This window comes from Calidris pugnax, unplaced genomic scaffold (genome assembly GCF_001431845.1).
Source record: "Calidris pugnax isolate Ruff unplaced genomic scaffold, ASM143184v1 scaffold89, whole genome shotgun sequence".
Taxonomy (NCBI): Eukaryota; Metazoa; Chordata; class Aves; order Charadriiformes; family Scolopacidae; genus Calidris; species Calidris pugnax.
In genome coordinates this window covers 2,610,599-2,630,164 of record NW_015090865.1, presented here as the reverse complement: position 1 = coordinate 2,630,164, position 19,566 = coordinate 2,610,599, and the positions used below count along the sequence as shown (strand labels likewise).

The window sequence follows — 19,566 nt, the reverse complement described above, 5'->3', positions numbered from 1 at the left end:
GATACCTGTATGAAGTGGAAGGCATATTCTTTTGTCGTGTTGGTGGTGGGACCGTAGACAGATCGGTGTCCGTTTTGGGCAGCAGTGACGTTGTTCTCCTGTGTTATTGGTCTCTATTCTAGCATTCGGGGATAAATAGTTCCAATGCTGAAGTGCTGACACTGTACAATGTGACAGAGGCGGACGCTGGAGAATATATTTGTAAGGTCTCCAATTATATAGGGGAGGCCAACCAGTCTGCCTGGCTCTCTGTTCTGCCGAGTAAACAAGGTAACAATGTTTTTTAAAGCAAGCTGGATGTAGAAGCTGGAAAAAATGGTGCTTTGGGAGACTGCAGGCAGCTTGTAGGATAACTCTTTGGCCTTGTGGTATATGTGTAATCCTCCTTCGGTGATGCAACTGGTATTACACCAGCAGCCATGGAAAAATTCCCACAGTATTCCCTGTGTACCATAAGCACTGATTTCTGATGCTGATCTTTCCATTTTCTCTTGTGTTTGATGTCTTTGTGTCTGTGTGTTTACGTCTAGTTTTGTTGTTAATTCTGCATACTTTGCAGTTCATATATAGCATACGCATTGAATAATGCAATTACGACCTAATTAGTGTATATTTATATATATACATATGTATATATATACAAAAAGCTCACATATGTACTCACTGAAGCATAAGTCAGGTCAGTTTAGTCTTCTGTAACTTCCCTCATCACCTGTGACTGTGCAGGGTGGGAGGGTTTTCTGTTGCTGTTCACCCCTTATTAACTGGTAATAACCCATCAATAGCAATAAAAACTGGCAACAATGTGACTACAGCTCACAACTAAATTTACTTTAAAATGACCCAGTAAAAAATGTGTTTATGCCCTCATCGTGTATTTCAAAGTAACATTTTTGAATGGAAAAAGAGACAAAAAGCAGCAAACGATGGATGATTTCTCTAAATCTCCGTCATCAAGACCTTGATGCTGGTGTCCTGCTGCACCCATCTTGGGACAGCTGGAAAGTTGCAGCTCTAAGATTTACTCTGTTTGTATGAGTTTAGATAATCACTGATACGCTGATTGGTTTGGTGCATAATGACTTGTCAAGCCAGAGATTTAGCAGGTCTGGAAGGAGAACAGAATAAAAACCTTCCAGATTATTAATTTTTTTTAACTCTCTAAAATTTAGAAAAATGTATTTTATTTTCATCTCCTGGTTTTTTCAACTTTTGAGGTCCAGTTTTTCTCCACATCTCTGAGCTGCAAATGATCTATTTTGAACAAGTCCTGAGCTACCATCCTACTCTCTCCACTGTGCTTCTAAGCAAGGCACCGAATATTACCAGACTTCAGATTAAACTGAAGTTTGGCAACACTGCCCAATGTATGATATTTGACTGCAGTGCAGTGAAGGATGTAAGGACCATACACTGCTTAAGACAGCTACCAAGTTGTGTCTTTTGGAGCAGAATTTGGTCCTTTTTCTTTTTTAACCTTTGAGAGCATATTTTCATAGTAAATTCTTCCCTCTGAAACAGGTAACTACATGTGAAGGAGGCTGCATTCTGTCCTACTTTGTTTTCTCTTTGTGTTTCTTTCAACTTCCTTTTATTAAAAAAGAAGAAGAAAAAAAAAAAAAAGCCTTGTGGGTTAATTTTTCCATGTCATTTGATTGCATGCATGTTTAGGTGGTGAGTTTAGGTCTGGTGAAGGGTGTTGATTACTTTCTGAGGTGAGCTGGGACCTGTTGGTAAACGCCTTTTAGATGAGGGATTGTGGATGGGGAAGGAGCTTTGCATCTCTACACCTCTGCCTTTACAAAGTGCAAAGCCCTGTGGCTCCATCTCCCTATCCACAAGAATTCTCTCAATGTCTAGCTTTTTTTCTCTTGCTTCCCTCTTTTGTTTTTTTCTAGGCTGCCGGTGTTAACACCACGGACAAAGAAATTGAGGTTCTCTATATACGGAATGTAACTTTTGAGGATGCTGGGGAGTATACATGCTTGGCGGGTAATTCTATTGGGATATCCTTTCACACTGCATGGTTGACAGTTCTGCCAGGTATACACTGCTCTCTTTCTGTGGTTTTTCCTCTTTTTATTTTCCCCTTTGTTGATTGCTGCAGAATTAGCACGGCTTCTGTCTCAGAAAAGGATTTTTACAATGATTTACTTTAAACATGGTTGTCTCAAGCCAATGAATTGTCTTGTCATGTATTTGCAACTCCAAAAACCTAACAACAAAAAAAGGTGGGGGGAATGCCTATTGAATTCAATTGAAATATTTTTACACAACAAAAAAAGGTGGGGGGAATGCCTATTGCACTCAATTGAAATATTTTTACATCTGTTAAATGTTCACCAGAAATGCTAAGGAGCTGCATTTCCTTAGCACTTCAGTGAGAAGTCAGCACAATAATCATTGTAAACTTTTTCAAGAGGAGGAAATTCAAAGTTTCTTATGAAGCTTTGGGACTAATTTGGCCACAATTATGTACTGGCTCATCAGAATCCCTGAGCTATTTAGTGTGCTTAAATTCACATTTACCTAGTGTCCAAATCCATCCTGGAAATTCTAATTGTGATGCCAACAGACCGTGTACAGAAGCAGTGCCTTCCATATCTTGGGAATCGGCTCCGTGCATCTTTAAACATTGCATGCTCTGAGAAAACAGGTAGTCGTTTGCTTTTACTGCAAAGCATGTCTCGCTGTTCTGGGGTTGATGATGTTTCTGTCCTTAAAAGAAACAAACATCAATGCGCTTTATTGCCTGAAAATTGTTATCAGCTGTTAGAAGATGTAACTGTAGTTGGTTTTGACACTAGTCAAATTTTCTCATTTATAACTGTTGGCAGCTGCCTTAGGAGTTCCTTTGAAAAAAAAACGTGAACCACCTGAGGTTTGCTGGGTCATCTTGTGCTTACCATTTATTAATTGTTAATCCTAAGTAAAAGGTACAAAACCTGCATGTGCATATTGCTGAGGTTCACATTGTGGGAGTGAAGCGTTCCCACTTTCTGCAGATAATTTCTTACCCTTTATTAAAAAATGCTGAACGAGGCAACTTTATTACATCTCCCTCTTATGTGAACACTGAGCCTGCGTGGTCTGTCACTGAGCAGGCAAAACGAGCTTGCTTCTGCTAGCAGTGGTTGCATTTTGCAAGTGCTTGAATGGCATTTTTTATTATTTTTTTTTTAACCAATTTTCTTGAATGAGATATTTTTACAAGCCTAGAATGAGGCACAATAAAATTTTGGCTTGACCGTGCATTGCTTGCGGAGTGACCGCTGATTGCTGTGGAATGCTGTTTATCCCAGGGGGGGTTGAGTCCCAGATAAGGGATTAGGGACAGTGTTTGCACATATAACTGTCTTGAAGATAATTTCAAAAGGGTTTCAATCAGAGCAGCAGCTCTGGAGAACCACTCCCACTAAAATCTAACCTCTTAGACTGGTAACCGCGGATGAGGTTGCTTGACATAGGCAGTCCTCGCAGAAGAGGACTCATTAATTAATGTAATGCTACCAATTCAACTTTTGCTTGCCTTATGCTTTTTAATCTGATGCTGGGCTCTTCAAAGGACCTCAGGGGAGTCGGGCACCCGGCATGAACCACAGCGAGTTAAGCATCCGGGTCCTCAAAACGCTTGAAATCCCTACCCTGAATTTAGAAACATGATGAGGGACCCGTTCATCCTGCCCTCCCTCTGTATTTTGAGATCCCAGTGAAAAATTTGGATAAACAGGCAATGCAGACTCAAGCCCAAACATCTTTTTGCAAATTTAGACACTTTTCTTTTAGGCTAGTTAATTCAATATTTTATCTTTAGATATGTCTTTATGTGGTTAAAAAGAATTACAGTGCTTTTGAAGTTTGACTTGAGCAACAAAATGAACCTGATCCTAGTTTGGACACCTCAGATTTTTCTTTTCCCCTCATGTTATGCTTGATCACCCAATATTTCAAAGTATATGTATGTACCTATCTAGGCAGGCACATGTATATGTCTGTATATGTATACATGCATGCACAAACTCTCACTCAGTGGCAAACTGAGAAGTCAAAGCAGTGATCTAGAGAGAGGAATTACTCTCAGATTGCAAGATGGCCTAAACACCCACAGTATTCTGTATGTCATGCAGCCACCTTGAGAATTGTGGATATTTTACCATTTTATGTTGTTCCAAGCACTGTACTGAACTATGCTTGTACCGTGTGCTAAATCTGTGGCATGATTGTTCCCTCCTAAAAACTTCCAATCCAGCTCCTGAGAAAGAAAAAGAATACCCGACGTCTCCAGACTACGTGGAAATAGCAATTTACTGCATAGGGGTCTTCTTAATTATCTGCATGGTGCTGACTGTCATCCTGTGTCGCATGAAGAACACCACCAAGAAGCCGGATTTCAGCAGCCAGCCCGCTGTCCATAAGCTGACAAAACGAATCCCTCTGCGCAGACAGGTAACAGAAAGTAGATAAAGAGTTAAAAAAACCTTTTACCAAACCACCAAGCCAGCCCGTCCTTCCCCTGAATGCTTTGGCAAGGGGAATAAATAAGCATTAAACCAAATAGCAGTAGGGGTGGGATTTAATCCGGCACCTGGGGAGACCGGCATGGGAGGAAGAAAGTGCGTCTTGACACAGCAGTGTGTGTCTAGAGGCAAGGAAATTAGGGCAGGGATTTCAGAGGAGAAATGTGAAAAATGGAATATGGTCTGTATAGGGGGGAAAAAAAAAATGTATTTGAAGTATTTTGGGGCCTGATCCCACAGCTCGTTGAAGTCAATGGAAAAATTTTTACTGACTTAATGGACTTTGGAAAGGAATCCTATTTAATTGCGTATTTATAATGTTTCTAAGGTGACTATTATTGCAGTAACTAAGTACCAGATACAGAGAGGTATTTTCCAGGAAGAATTTTGAAGACTGAGGGGAGGGAATTTCATAGCCAAGCATCCTGAACCACCCCAAAATAGAAAAAAGACTGTAATAAAGTAAAAATAGGGGAGATACTACATCAGGTCTTGAACAGTTTGATTAAGATGCTGATGCTTTTGAGTGAGGAACAAAAGCAAATGCCAGATTTAGAATGCACACAACAGCATCACATAAAATATATTTCACAATAGCTTGTGGCTGGCAACGGGTGTTTCTGGAGAGGGCAATACCACAAGCAGCAAACCAGTTGAACATGTAACAGGCCTTTGGCTTTGTCAGAGGCCATCGCTTGCCAAAATAACCTTCATTCCCACATACTACCCTCTCCTGAAAGACTTGTTTCTTTTGAAGCTGGAGTTTAACATGTTGTGATTTTTTTTTTTTTTTTTTCCTTGCAGTAGGTCTTCAGGGTAGACCTCTAAATCCATCAAATTCCTCCCCCCATCCAGGTTTCAGCCCAGGGAGGTGGAGGGGTGTTGGCATCTGAGGCTTTGGTTCACCTTGTTATTCACAATTGGGACCATCTGCAGGGGTTGGATCCAGGGGTTTGGATCTGAGGGTTTAGATCAGGTTCCATCTGCACCACGAACAGGTTTCACAGAACTTCTGCAGGTTGTTTCTACAACCTGTCCAGAATATTATAACTACCAGTGATACACGTAGCTTAAAAATCGTTCTTCGGTGTAAGTGAAATTTTAGAGGTGCAATCGATCAGAGTTAGGGTAGGGCTTGGTCTTGGGATTTGGGGCATTATTACTTTTTTCTGAACCCTTTTTTCAGGGTTTGTGAATCTCCTTGGTTAGAAATGCTGCAGAGAAATCCCCCTGGTAATGCTTTAGCCATCTTCCTCTAAAGTGCAGTATTTTACAAAATCTTGAGGTGGGGGGGCGTGAACTCTGATCTGAAAAATACTCGGTTTGTTTTATGAACAAAAATGTTAATTCTTATTCTGTCTGACTTGGCTAATTCTGGGGGGCTTTGTTGTAATTTTATGATTTTATTCATTTGTTTGAAGAGCACTGGGAAAGAGAGGGACTTTTAACTCAGTATATGAGAGAGACTGATGAGAAGCCCTCAGTTCAATTTACACATCACTGTGGCTAAAATTCTGTGCAGCTTTCTAGACAAAGAAAATGCTTTTCAAGTGTTGTGTACCAAACCAGAGAGAGATACATATCAGCTGCTTAGATAAAAGACATCTATTAGATTTCTGCCTGAATATAAAAACATCGTAATGACTCAGAGATAAGTTGACGGCATAAAAAATACCTAAGGTTTGGTGTGAGCTCAGTTGTGTCAGTTGGAAATGGCTCCTCAGGAGGACAGTGTTATTTCATTGCGTGTGACAGCAGTGCCAACCACTGCCCTCAGTTCAGTTATTTATCATTAAATGATGCAATATGGACCTTCTCCAAAGCTATTGTTTTCACAGAGGGGAAAAAAAAAAAATCTCTGTCTTATAACATGCTTGTCAGATCAGGTTTTATCAGTTTATTTTAGTTTTCTACCCTAGATTTTCTTAGCAAAAATAGCATTTTGCTTTTAAAAGTGGGGAATAATTTTTTGAAAAACAGTATATATTTAAAAGTGTGAATCCTGTTTCAACCCTGAAGCAAAAATTCCACTACTTTCCAGTCTCTCGAGTGCTTTTTTTATTAACAGGATTTTCTCACTGAAGGGCTCTCTGCTTTCATACCTTCATAGACGAGAGTATAACTAATATAAGTGTTAAAAGAAATTTATATTTCTGTTTTGATGACTTCACTGGTCATTTCAGTAATTGTTTGTAGTAGCTTGCAAGGCAGGATGACATGAGTGGTCCCTGAAGACTTGCTCATACACAGTGAAGATTCCTTAATTTTTCAGTTGGCATCTCCTTGGTCTTTAAGGCTGCAGCAGTTGTCCAGTTTCTGCAGCTTTTAAAGCTGGTTTTGGATTTCAGAATCATTGTTGCAAATCAAGAATCAAAAAATAAGTCAGGAGGTGTTTTATTTAATGGGTGTGTGTTTCTGGATTATTCGACTCTGTTTTGTTCTACCGCCAGGCTTACCTTTGTGTTTCAGTTTATTTGTATGTCAGAGGACTGTATTTAAAGCCTGGTGGGGTTTTGTCACTAAACTTCTATTTATCTGTTGAATGAAGATTCTCCCTTGACTTTGTGCTGTGCATGGGAGGAATAAAGACAGTGGCCAAGTTGTGGAGAGGATGGGTGAGAGCGGGCAGGGGAGATGCTCATGGCAGGTATAGACTGTGAGAGCCAGGCAGGGATCTGGGGCTGGGTGCTGGGATTTGTTGGAATTCCAGAGGAATGAGGCCATAGATTGGGGAATTCTTGATATTGTTTTCGAAGCTCTCTGCTGCTGGGTCAAGCTCCCTAAGGATCTGGAGATGAAAATAATCCTGGTTTACGAAGAGGCATTTGCATGGCTGTGATGCCATCTTGTCTGAGCAGGATAAGAGTCTTGCTGAGTAACATATGGTTTGGTTTGCAGGCCTGGATCCTCCTACACTATTTAGTCTGAGCTACTACAGGATTTTATCATTCCCCACATGCAGGCATTTTTTTCCTGCCAAAATGCGGTTCTTTTCACATTCGTAGGAAGGGTCATGACGAAGTCAGGAATTATCAGTTCCCTCCCCCTACAATCCTCAGCCTCACTAGGATCTGGTACCAGGTTTTGGAAATGGAAACTGCTTACAGGGAAATCCAGCAAACGGCTCCCCTTCTTAACATAAAAGCAGAGCCCTGCAGTGCTCTGTAGGTATTAGCCATGTTCTGCGTGGCAGCCCCAGCTCACAAGGGAGGGGGAAGAAGTATTTGTAGGATTGACCATCACAAACCAATTTGCAGCGTAGGCTTTAGGTGACAGGTTCACTGAATCAAAAGGTAAAGAGTAGCCTTTGATAGGATATTGCATCTGTTTTGTAGAACCTTTGTTTTTCTTTTAACAGGCAAAAAGACAGTGCTGCTCTAGTGATTATAGGAGGTCTCATCTCTTGTGACTTGCCCAGTCAAATTCGTGTACAAGTTTTTTTCATCACTACAGCATTTCATTAGGGCTACCACAGTTAATGTATCAAATTTGGACCCCCTCACCTTGGATGTATATATGTGTTTTAAATCAGGGAGGGCTGATTTCTTATGCTTAGTATTTTAAATACATTCCCATTATTTTATATCTGCTGTTTATATACTTTAATAAGTATTTTAGTTTCTTGTGTTATCCTTGAATTTCTGTAGATGGAATCTGTTGACTTCCCTAGTAGGATTTGTTTGCTATTTTGTTGTATAAGTGTTTCAAAAGGAGCACTTTTCTTGAAGGAGCTGTGCTTGTGTTTAAAACGCCAGTACTTATGTTAGGAATCCCCAGTTTCATGTATTTAACCATGCATTTATTTATCATATTTATCATATTTTCCTAGATCCAGTCACTCAGAAGGACCGTTTCTATCAACAGCTAATAGCATTACTTACTTATTATATTTATATACACATATGCATATGACTTCAAATTAACTTTTATAGCAGAGCCTTCAAAAAGACTGACAAATCACTGCGTGGCTGCTAAAATCTCGCAGCATGAGTGCCAGAACTGACAGATCTAGGCTTTGGGATATGGTATAAATCATCAGTGGAGGAAAACACCCTTCATAATCAATTACAGACAATTACACACTGCTCTGCAGCTGATTCTGCCACATGGCATTTAAAGATTCCAGCAAAGATTTGCTTGTTTTAAATGTTCCACTGCTTAGAAATGCTTGCAAAGCATTATCTCAGAGCTGATTAAATACAGTGTTGGCCAAAGGAAAAACATGTTGTTAAAATGGGGATATAATAATGCATTGGTGCATGAAGTTTGAGCACAGTGGGCTTTTTTCCTTCTGAAGTGCAAATATGGAGCTAAAGTTCTACCTGAGGCTGGTACTTTTCCTTGGTTATGGCCTCCTAAAAGCAGAAAAGAAGCACAAAAAAATATTTTATGGTAGGGATCTACCGTCCTGTTGAGGTTAAATTATATCACAATAGTCCTTTTGGTCTTCTGCTCAAGTCAAGCTGACTTCTGCCTTCCTGGCTTTAATTAAACACTCAAAGTGCCTCCTTAGTGTCATGTCATCATTGAAAATAGGCATCACCAACACAGTGAGTAGACCTTGAAGATTTACAATTCACGTACATCAGGTGCCCTCCCTTGTGTCTCTGTCCTGACTCTATTTTGTTACTTTATCTCTCAGAAGCCCACGTTGGTGAGTTGGGTGATTGCCCAAGAAGCTCATGTATTTTGACAAGGTGTCCAGCTGCTGCTTCTTGGCACCTGGTAAACCCAAAAGTGGCCCTGAAGTCTGTATATTGGCCATGTGCACTTACAAGCTTGCTGCAAAAACTCAACCTGGCCTCTGTTATGCCTGTGTTCTATGTACCTTGAATGTTTGCATAACTGAAAGCAAAAAGAGCATCCACGTACTTGAAAGCAGCTCCACATGCTGAAATATAGGGTCCACGGCAGGAGTGTCACTGGTTCTTGAACCTGCATGGTAACAGGTTGGAGAGAGCAAGGCTGCAAGTAGCAAACTGGAAAAAGGCTTTCTATATGCTGTTACTTAAATGTATACATGTAGATTAAAGTTGACCATGTCTACTGACCTTGAAGTAGGTAGGGTTTTCCTCATTGTTTTATAGTGCACTCTAAGGCAATAAAAAAAGATGCTTAAGGGATGAGTTCAAAGGTTAATTCTTTACTATTGCAGAAAAGGTGAAAGGCCATTTTGAAACAGAAGTTCTCCTCCAACCATGGGCCAGCCTGGGTTGGCTTCATCTTTTCTGGACCAGATTTTTATAGCCCTTGAGCTCTTGTAACTCCTTGTGCTGCTCAAGTTAATCAATCAGAAGAATATTCCCTGGGAGTACAGTCCATTTTTCTTCTCCCAGACACTGAGTAGTTCCTCTGGATTTCTCATCATTCCTATCCTCGTTAATGCGCTTTGGTTACTTATGGCATCTCTGGCCAATCATCCAGTTATCGTGTGAAGTAAACATGTGCAATTGTGTTAAAAGGGAAATTGGCAGAGTCTTTCATCTGCTTTTTCTATGCATTATTACTATTTAACTTCAGTGTTTGAAATGCATCACCAGAGTATTTCAGTTTATTGCCAGTTTACATTTATAGGTTTGAACCATGCTAAGACTGCTGAATTGTGAGTGTAAGAGCTAGTGAGAAGATGGAACTCTGGCAGAGATCTGAACAGTATCTAATGCAAATATGGTATTAGTTGGGGGGAAAAAAAAAGTCCCTTATGTTTCAGAAATATTCCAAAATGTTCTGGGGTCTATCTAAATTTTGCAGCTTCACTTCTATGGCTTCTTGCTATCCCAAGAAAACAATGGCTATAATGACAAAGAAAAATGAGAAAGTAAAGGCAACATGAATAAATAAATTGATAAATAAATCAGGACTTGAATAAAGATCTTGGTGGAATGGTTGGTGGGTGGATTTTGGAAAAGACCTTAAGATCATTGAGTCCAGCTGTTAACCTAGCATTGCCAAGTCCACTGCTAAACCATGTATTTAAGCTTCTACATGTCTTAAGATCATTGAGTCCAGCTGTTAACCTAGCATTGCCAAGTCCAAGGGGGGACCATGTATTTAAGCTTCTACATGTCTTCTACAAGTCTTCTAAATACCTCCAGGGATGGTGACTCCACCACTTCACTGGGCAGCCTGTTCCAAGGCTTTTCAACCCTTTTGGTGAAATTTTTTTCCTAATATCCATCCTAAACCTCCCCTGGCACAACTTGAGGCCATTTCCTCTTGTCCTATCGCCTGTTACTTGGGAGAAGAAACCGACCCTGCCTCGCTGCACCCTCCTTTCAGGGAGTTGTAGAGAGTGAGAAAGTCTCCCCTCAGCCTCCTTCTCTCCAGGCTGAACACCCCCAGCTCCCTCAGCCGCTCCTCATAAGACTTATGCTCCAGACTCCTCACCAGATTTGTTGCTCGTCTCTGGACTTGCTCCAGCACCTCAACATCTTTCTTGTAGTGAGAGCTCTGTAGTATGTCTTAATAGTAGTTTTCTGTTTATATCCCAAGTGGTCACCATATTTATTAGGCTAGAGGAATGTGCCAGGTACTTATATGTGCTGAAAGTAAATATAAACATTAACAACGGTTGGATGGACAAGGAGGAAAACAGTCTCCCTCTCTTATTTGAACAAGTAGCCCTATTTGTGCAGTTATACCCTCTTGTTCCACAGATGCTACACCTCCAACGCAGAAGCTGGAGCTTCTGATGCTGAGAAAGGTTTGTTAGTCAGCTGCAAAACCAATTACTAAGATTATTTTTTTGATAGCAGTCCTTAACGTTTTCTTCCTTATGAAACCTCTTTCCAGTCTTTATCTCTGGTCCTAGAAAAATGTGTTGAGAAGCCAACTCAAAGATGAGATGGGTTTGAGGATGTCGACCTGCAAAAAGACCTCTCAAACAAAACAGGTTGTCAGAATCATGATGAGAAATTCATTTGAGCACCTTAGTATTGTCATATCAAAATACGTTGTGTAAGAGCATGACGTGGCTGCAAAAGCCTTTCAGCCCCATTCTGATGAGCTCAAGTAATTCCGAGGGCTGGGACACTGTAATTGTTAATTGGACTTGAAATAAGGGAGCACTAAGTTGCACTTAACAGGTGTCAGAGGGACAAGAGGATTTTGTGTTCATATCCCTGTATGTTGCTGATTTGCACTCTAATGCTATTAGGATATATTTGCTTTTAATTGCTTTTTTTATCTAGTTGTAAAAAGTCTGGAACAAAAGTGTACCCTGGTGGTACTTTACATAAGCAAACTTGGTGTCAAAGTTAACTCAAGGTGATGAGGACAAAGGCCAAGAGTGGTAGTTACTCTACTCGGATGCTCTAGGCTTTCAGCGTGGGGATGGTTGTAAAAAGTCTGGAACAAAAGTGTACCCTGGTGGTACTTTACATAAGCAAACTTGGTGTCAAAGTTAACTCAAGGTGATGAGGACAAAGGCCAAGAGTGGTAGTTACTGGGATGTTCTAGGCTTTCAGCGTGGGGATGCGTTAACTCCAGGTGATGAGGACAAAGGCCAAGAGTGGTAGTTACTCTACTCGGATGCTCTAGGCTTTCAGCGTGGGGATGGTCCGAACAATGCTGGCCAAGAAGAATCTCCTGCCACCTGATGTGAGGACAGGTACCAGCGATGGCATTGTGAAAGAACCTTCATCCTGCCTTGGCCACCAGATTTGGGCTTGGCCAGCACTGTGACAGCCTGAATAGAAGAGGATTCACATTTAAAGGAGGAGACAGAGTGGCAATACAAGGGGTTTTGTTTGGTGTTGCTATTCACTTAAAACTCCGAGGTCAGCAGAGAAGCAGGCTGCTGCTTGCAGGTTTGAGGAAAGAGCCTTATGGAAGATGCACCGTTCACACCAAGACAAGTTTTGTAACGTGGATGGAGTGTGTTTTGGTGTTGAGGCTGATGAGAAATCATACTCCAAAGTAAATTACATTTCAAAGCATTGGACATGAAATAATTTTTATGAGCTCTTCTCCACATTACCTGTGAAATCTTTAATTAAGAATGTAGTTAACTGAAAACTTTAATATCCCCCAATTATTGTCACACTTTTTTGATGCTTTCAATATTGAATGCTTAGAAAATACGTGAGAAAATCCAGCATTTCCTACACAGTAATAGGCATGTGACCTTGATCATTGGTGCTGATGAAAAGTATGTGAGCTATTGAAAAATTAACATTTTTCAATTAAAAATTAAAGATTTCAATTTAATAGTAGCACCAAAAAATAATAAATTGTCTGCTGATTTGGGAAAAGAAGTGGTAACATGGACAACTAGAAATGAGTGGAAAAAGAGAGCTTATTGGTAACCTCTGCTCATGGTATAAGCTGCCCACACAGGTATCTGAGTGTGGTGATATAAATACTCTCAGTTGATTTAAAAAAAAATATTAATTTGATATAGAAGAAGAGGGGAAAGTTTATTTAATTTATCTTCTGAGTGAAGGTATTTTAAAACTTAAATGGTTTTTCACCTATGGAACAGACTTACAGCCTTGGCAGCAATCAGAGTCAGTGTTGTGTTTAAAGGGAGGGTAACTGGGTGAGAACAGTGCACTAGAAACAGGACCCACTTTTTCCTAATACCACTGTTCTGAGCTGGCTTGGTTAGCAGGACCTGCTGTTTTTCGGTTATTGGGTCAAGATTACATCTCTGTCTTTTTTTTCTTCTTTCCTTTTCTGCATCTTGCATTGCAAAACCAGGTGTCAGCCGACTCGAGCTCCTCCATGAATTCCAACACGCCGCTGGTGAGGATAACGACTCGCCTCTCCTCCACCGCCGATGCCCCCATGCTGGCTGGAGTCTCAGAGTACGAATTGCCAGAAGACCCCAAATGGGAATTTCCAAGAGATAAGTATGTATCCTGTTTCCCTTAGCACTACCTACCCGTGTCTGAAAAACATGGCATAGTATGAGAGAAAACATCTTTCCCAGTGTCTCCCAGTTTCTTTACTTAAACGAAACCCTCAATTCTGTGAAACTCTGAAGATGAAGATCCAATTCGATTATCTGAAATCAGTTTTTTTTTTAAATAGAAGCTGCCTGTCACTCTGGTTTTATGTTCAGATTTCGGGTATATTTTCAGACACCCTGCTGAAAAGCAACTCCTCCATAATGGAAGGAGTGAATCTGAAATGTTATTTCAAAATAGATATGATTTATCCTGGGAGAGATGTTCACATACAAATATTGTTGAGGGGCATTTGAGATTTCCCCAAGTAATACCTCTGAACTTTAAACCATGTTTTTTAGTTGAAATATTAAACTTGATTGTTTAATATTTATAAAATAGGTAATAAAATATCATGTAGAAGATAGAGAAAGTCTAGAATATTGTATTAGACAATCTCTTCTTTCTGTCAGGACCTTCTGGGTAGGATTTTATGTTGGTTTTATAGCAGCCTGTATTAATGGAGATTATGGGTTTTGAGTTAGTGGTACATTTTGCATATTGTGTACATATATATGCAACTTGTGTGGCTTAAAAGTATTAGGTTTCAAGCAGAGCGTATTGAATCTTGATATATGTAAATTCATATGGCTACATAATATTTTCTTCAAAGCCTGTTGACTAATGTACAAAATGAGCTGCTGAATAGTCTAATTAAAACTGTAACTATATTTATATTTCTTAATATAAAAAAGACATGTAAAAGACAGAGAATATTAACACAGGTAGAACCATGATTATATATATTAAAGTTAGCACTAACTCTAAGAAGTCTTCAGGTGGCCTTGAGAAAATAACACCTTTTATCATGAACAGTTCTTTTAAAGTTCAGCGTCGAAACTTTTGGATAGAGGAGCTGTAATTTTGAACTTTCTGACAACTGTTCTGGAAATTATTTTAATGATGTAGCTGAAAACTAGTGCAAAATGCTGTAATTGCCACCTGCAGTATTCTAGTCAACAGTGGGGGCCTGTATATGTACTTCTGTCAGCCCGTACCCTGGGGGGATACACTAAATGCGGAAAATTTTAGTGCGCTAAACATTTAAACCCAGCATTCAGCACAAATGTAGGTGGAGCAGATTTGCAATGAAAGGAGGCTATTTAGAGGCGGTTTATTAGGTTGGGGGGCAGGAGGCACACAATGAGGGGTTTGTTACTCTAGTCCTAGCAGGGCAATAGCACATAAATTAACCGGTTTCCAATGCAAATGTTTGTTCTCTGCCAAGATCCTAAATTCAATTTTAGTTCTGGAGAAAACGCAGGATGACCTCAGCATAGCGTACGCTGCCCTTCAGTCTTTGCACCTTTTTAAACTCGCCTTTGCTTTAGAAACCAATCCCAAACAGCTCGAGGAATTCTCACCCAGGCAAAGACCGCGTTTGACAAGGACTCTGCCCTCAGGAGGAGCCACCTCTCGCTTCTGGCTTGTGCCTGAGCAGATCAGCGGGGTTTTCAAACTGCTCAGCCCTGGGCTGACACTCTTCTCTTGATGATATGACAACCTCTCCCTGTATTTCACGCTGGAAGACACAAGTCCGTGCTTTGAAGAACAAGTCCCTGCATATATCTTATCTGTGAATCCTGCTTTTTGACCATGGAAAGCTTGCTTATGAAAATGCTTGTCTGAATCTGGCCCCTACACTGGGTAACATTAACAACATCAAAGTCGCTGAAAACCCTCCCTGATTTCTTCCATGGCACTGCTTCTGGACATTAGATGATGTTCTCTGCCAGTAAAGGAGCCCAAATCTGGCCCTGGAGTGCGCTGAGGTTGGAACCAGAAAGATTTTGCTCACAGACATTCCTTTTTTATTTTCTCTCTTTATCCTCCTAAAGTTGAGATAGACATCTCTGTGTCCGGCTGTTATAGATGAGCAGTTTTGCAACCAGGTGCTTGCCCCAAAAAATGTACTTTGCACAGCCCATTTAACAACTCCTCTTTTTAAAAGGTTTCTTACATTGATGCTGTTACTACAACGGAGTTTTAGTTTCCCCCCCTCTCCGAGCAGAGCCCGGGTGCTGCAGACAGGAGGCATCTGCTGTGACCCTCACACATGACACTTGTGGCAGCCAAGAGCCCCTAGCCAAGAGTCAGCATCTGTGCTAGACCCAGCTGGGGGTAAATAAGGCGTCCCGTCTCGCCCCTTGAAGGATCAAAGAGCCAAGGAATGTATGGGGATGTCAGAAGAACGAGGCTGTGGAAGAAGGTGGCTGGCAGGGGATGCTGAGCCCGCCAACTGCTGTGTCCCATGGGGGTGATGCCTTTGTGCTGCTGCTGGTCGAGCATTGCCTTGGCTGAGCCACATCGGATCAAGCAGCAGAAATGTGGGGCTGGTGGCCGTGGTGGCTCCTGGCCACCATCCCCGGTGCCTTCACCCAGGCTTTTGCAGCAATAAACCCTCCTTTCCCCTCCCTTTCTCTCTAATTCATCCTCTCTTCTCTCCCCCCCAAGAAGGCGGCTGTCTGGCCGCCTCATCAGCCACGCAAAAAGAGAAATGGGTGTGATAATTACCCACAGCTGCACCCAAACGGTGTCTACTGACTTGCCGGCTCTGTCCTGTCTAATCCCTTCGGCACAAGAGAACATTAGGCAAATGTTCACAGCCCACAGCCCCAGACAGAAAGCAAGAATATGAATTTTGAGCTACAATTAAGCTGCCGGAGAGCACATTCGATTTCCCTTTCTGTTTGCACTGTGCCGTTATATCACGGGAGTTAATAACATTTAAAACATCCCCCTGCTCTTAATACCACTCGGATTATGGGCTGCTTGAAAGCGACCACAGGGCAGCACACGGAAAGAAACTTTTCTTTCATCCCCTCGCAATCAAGGTGGAAATGATGATGACCGTCTGTGTTACAGTGACAGGAGAAGCTTGTGTCTTGCTGGCTGCTCCCGAATTTCAGCCCCACTCTGACGTTTTTGGAAAGCTCTGCCCCTCCAGGCTGTGTCTCACCTCTAGCCATCGGGTATGGCCTCTTGTTACAAGGAGGTGGAGAGCTTAAAAGCTGGATTTAGCAGCAGATCTGCCCTTCTGATACTTGCTATACCATCCCTAAGAAAGCACGCTGCGGCGTGCGTGAAAACCGTGGATTTAGCAGCAGATCTGCCCTTCTGATACTTGCTATACCATCCCTAAGAAAACACGCTGAGCGTGCGTGAAAACCAATGCGCGCCCAGAGTCTCATTAGTTCCATGTGATAAACGCTTCGTGCTACAGCGAGTTGTTGAAAGCTTTTTTTTTTAATATATAATATTTAGCCCTGGAATTTCACTGGCTGCATCCATCCCTTCACCAGATGCTGTGTGTTAATCTCCTGTTTACACCTCCAGGCTGACGCTGGGTAAACCCCTGGGAGAAGGTTGCTTTGGGCAAGTCGTCATGGCCGAAGCGGTGGGGATTGACAAAGACAGGCCAAAAGAAGCGGTGACCGTGGCGGTGAAGATGTTGAAAGGTAAGAAAATTGGGTGATTAGGGATCAGAATGGGCGATATGGCAGTTCTTATCCACGAAAAGTTTATTTTGTGGCATCTGAACTCTGTCATCGTTGGAGGGGTCAAAGAGCACATAGCTGACCTCAGCCTTCAGCAGTTTGGGGTGTAAATCTGTGCCCTTGACAGCCTGTTTATCTTGAGCTATGAGTATTTAAGAGCCAGGAGACGTATTAGCATCGTGTGGGTCTCTCTGCTTTTAGTTTACTTCATGTCAGAGGCTGTCCATGTGTAGATCCTAGCCCATTCAGTCCAGGTGGTTGGTGCCTATTTATTTTGAATTTAATTGTAAGGCTAGTTTGTAGGAAAGGCACAGTTATTGGAGGTTTGATAGCTGAGGACAGCATTTTTATGTCTGATATTACTGTGTTGCCTCTTACAAATAAGACTGAAGAGATGGTCAGTCTATCAAAGAGGTTGGAGACTATTTTTTGTTAGGGCATAACATATGGCTTTGTATAAACATGCAGTGTATACTGGAAAGGAAATCCCATATTCTGCCTTTTGAAGCATGTTTTAGTGAAGTTTGGGCTGGCATGCTAGAAAATGTGACCTGAACTTGTGTCTTGTACAGATGATGCTACAGAAAAAGATCTATCCGACCTGGTGTCGGAGATGGAGATGATGAAGATGATTGGGAAGCATAAAAATATCATCAATCTTCTGGGAGCCTGTACCCAGGATGGTGAGTAGAGAAAAGAACGTAAACCAGGACTTTCCAACAGGTCTCTGAAAGTCTCATTAATCATGATTTTTTCAAGAGTTTTTAAGGAAGCAGTCATGCCGTGATGGGATTTTTAGATATTTCCCTAGCTTAGCAGCAATATTTTAGCTTCTGTCTCTCATTATACTTGCAGCTTTAATATGAGAAAGGGTACTATATCATACGAAAACTCTCTAATCCCTTGCTGTAGAGAAAAAAAGACATTTTAAAGGGGCTTTACCCATGCCTGTTGTTCTGAATTGTCAGTCCTGCTTTAGCGGAACCTGTATCCCATGAAATTGAAATAAGCACTTTACCCTCTAAAGACCACAGTGTTTTTATTAAAAGCTAATTATGTCATGTAAAGTGATGCAGAATGGCATAAACCTCTGGAAATTAAAAATCTTAAGAAGCACTTTGCCCTTGTTTGAGATCTTATGGCATTTTTTGATGGAAAGTGCTTGCTTCTCAGTAAATGGCGTGGAGGGAATAGGCACTGGGTCAGGGTTTAGGTCCTTTCAGCCATTAATTGTAGCTCTGCCACTATCCTGCTGGGGAGCTTTGGGACAGTCACTTTGCCAAGTCCAGACCTCTTTTTCTTTCAAGTTGCGCTTACTGGTTTCACAGTTAAACATTTATTAATTCAGTTCATTTATTATAGAACACTGAAAGCCTCTTTATATCAAAACATTTTCCCTTTCGACCTTATTCCAGTTTTCACATGATGGTTCTGTTTATCCAAAGGTCCTTTGTACGTGATAGTGGAATATGCTTCCAAAGGAAACCTGCGTGAGTACCTGCGAGCACGCCGCCCCCCGGGGATGGAGTATTCCTTTGATATTAACAGGGTACCAGAGGAGCAGATGACATTCAAGGACTTGGTGTCATGCACATACCAGCTGGCAAGAGGCATGGAGTACCTGGCTTCACAAAAAGTAGGTAGAACTCAGCAAATACTGCACAAAGCACATGCTGCCTGTTTGTTTTGCTCTTTTTTTGGTTTAGTTTTGTTCTCATCTTGTTTGCGTTCAAGAATTTGGGAGAAGGACCTTTCCCACACGGGTTGCATAATCCATACTCTTGAAAATCGGTGGGAAAATTCATAAAGTTTTTAATCACCATTTAATGACATTGCTAAAATGAGGCCCAGAATGGATCATTTAAAGTAAATATTGAATTCATAAGCACAGGTGGTCACTTGATTACACAAGTCACATTACTCCACCCATGAGACAGCAGGCACCGTTTGCCTTCTGTTTCCAGTCAAATCGACCAAATCAGCTCACGTAGTGATGAGAAATAATTTGATTCTGTTAGCGAAAGGATTTACGGAATGATAACAGGCAGAGTGGAGAAGACCACAAGATGCCAGGGCAAAAATTTTAAACAGAAAAGGCAAAAATAAGTGGAGTGAATTAGTCACTGTAAAATTATGCACTTCACTTAAAACTGGTGTTTGTCAGAAGACCAAGCTTGTTGAAAGAATTTATTTATCCTCCCCTGTCCCTGGACACTTACTTCTTCAACTTTTCTTCAAATATTTTTTTAAAACCAGTAATTTGATTAAATTACAGTTATGAAACCTTAAATAGCCCTGTGTAACTAAGCCTGTAAACACGCTGTGGCTTGGTGGACAAAGGATCATGAATACCCTGGGTGGTGTTTGGCCCCGATGGCTAAACCAGAGCACCCGATATTGATAAGCATTTCCTGCAAGGTGTGGTGTGGTTCGTGGGATTTATACTGATTTCCAGTTGTGTCCACTCCCAAATATGGAGCTTGTTTTTAACCAAAGAGCAGAGCTGAGTGTAAACCTCCACTCCTTTTTCACAGAGTCATGATTCTTTTATAGCTTTTCTGGACTTCTAGAGGTTGGCGGGGGAATAGAGGTCTAATTTTGCTT

At 41.2% G+C, this 19,566-nt stretch overlaps 1 protein-coding gene across 12 annotated transcripts in view; it reads left to right on the top strand.

The window, feature by feature from the left end:
• FGFR2 (fibroblast growth factor receptor 2) overlaps nucleotides 1–19,566 on the top strand; it is a 90,871-nt gene that overhangs the window by 59,933 nt on the left and 11,372 nt on the right. For 5 of the 12 annotated variants that reach the window (XM_014945297.1, XM_014945300.1, XM_014945298.1 and 2 more), the window contains 6 exons: nucleotides 123–270; nucleotides 4,250–4,452; nucleotides 13,218–13,369; nucleotides 16,802–16,923; nucleotides 17,535–17,645; nucleotides 18,408–18,598. In XM_014945297.1, the coding sequence (XP_014800783.1) occupies nucleotides 123–270; nucleotides 4,250–4,452; nucleotides 13,218–13,369; nucleotides 16,802–16,923; nucleotides 17,535–17,645; nucleotides 18,408–18,598 (927 nt within the window). Of the gene's footprint in view, nucleotides 1–122; nucleotides 271–1,898; nucleotides 2,044–4,249; nucleotides 4,453–13,217; nucleotides 13,370–16,801; nucleotides 16,924–17,534; nucleotides 17,646–18,407; nucleotides 18,599–19,566 lie in introns of all 12 variants that reach the window. The other 7 variants (XM_014945299.1, XM_014945293.1, XM_014945301.1 and 4 more) reach the window with 3 other exon arrangements.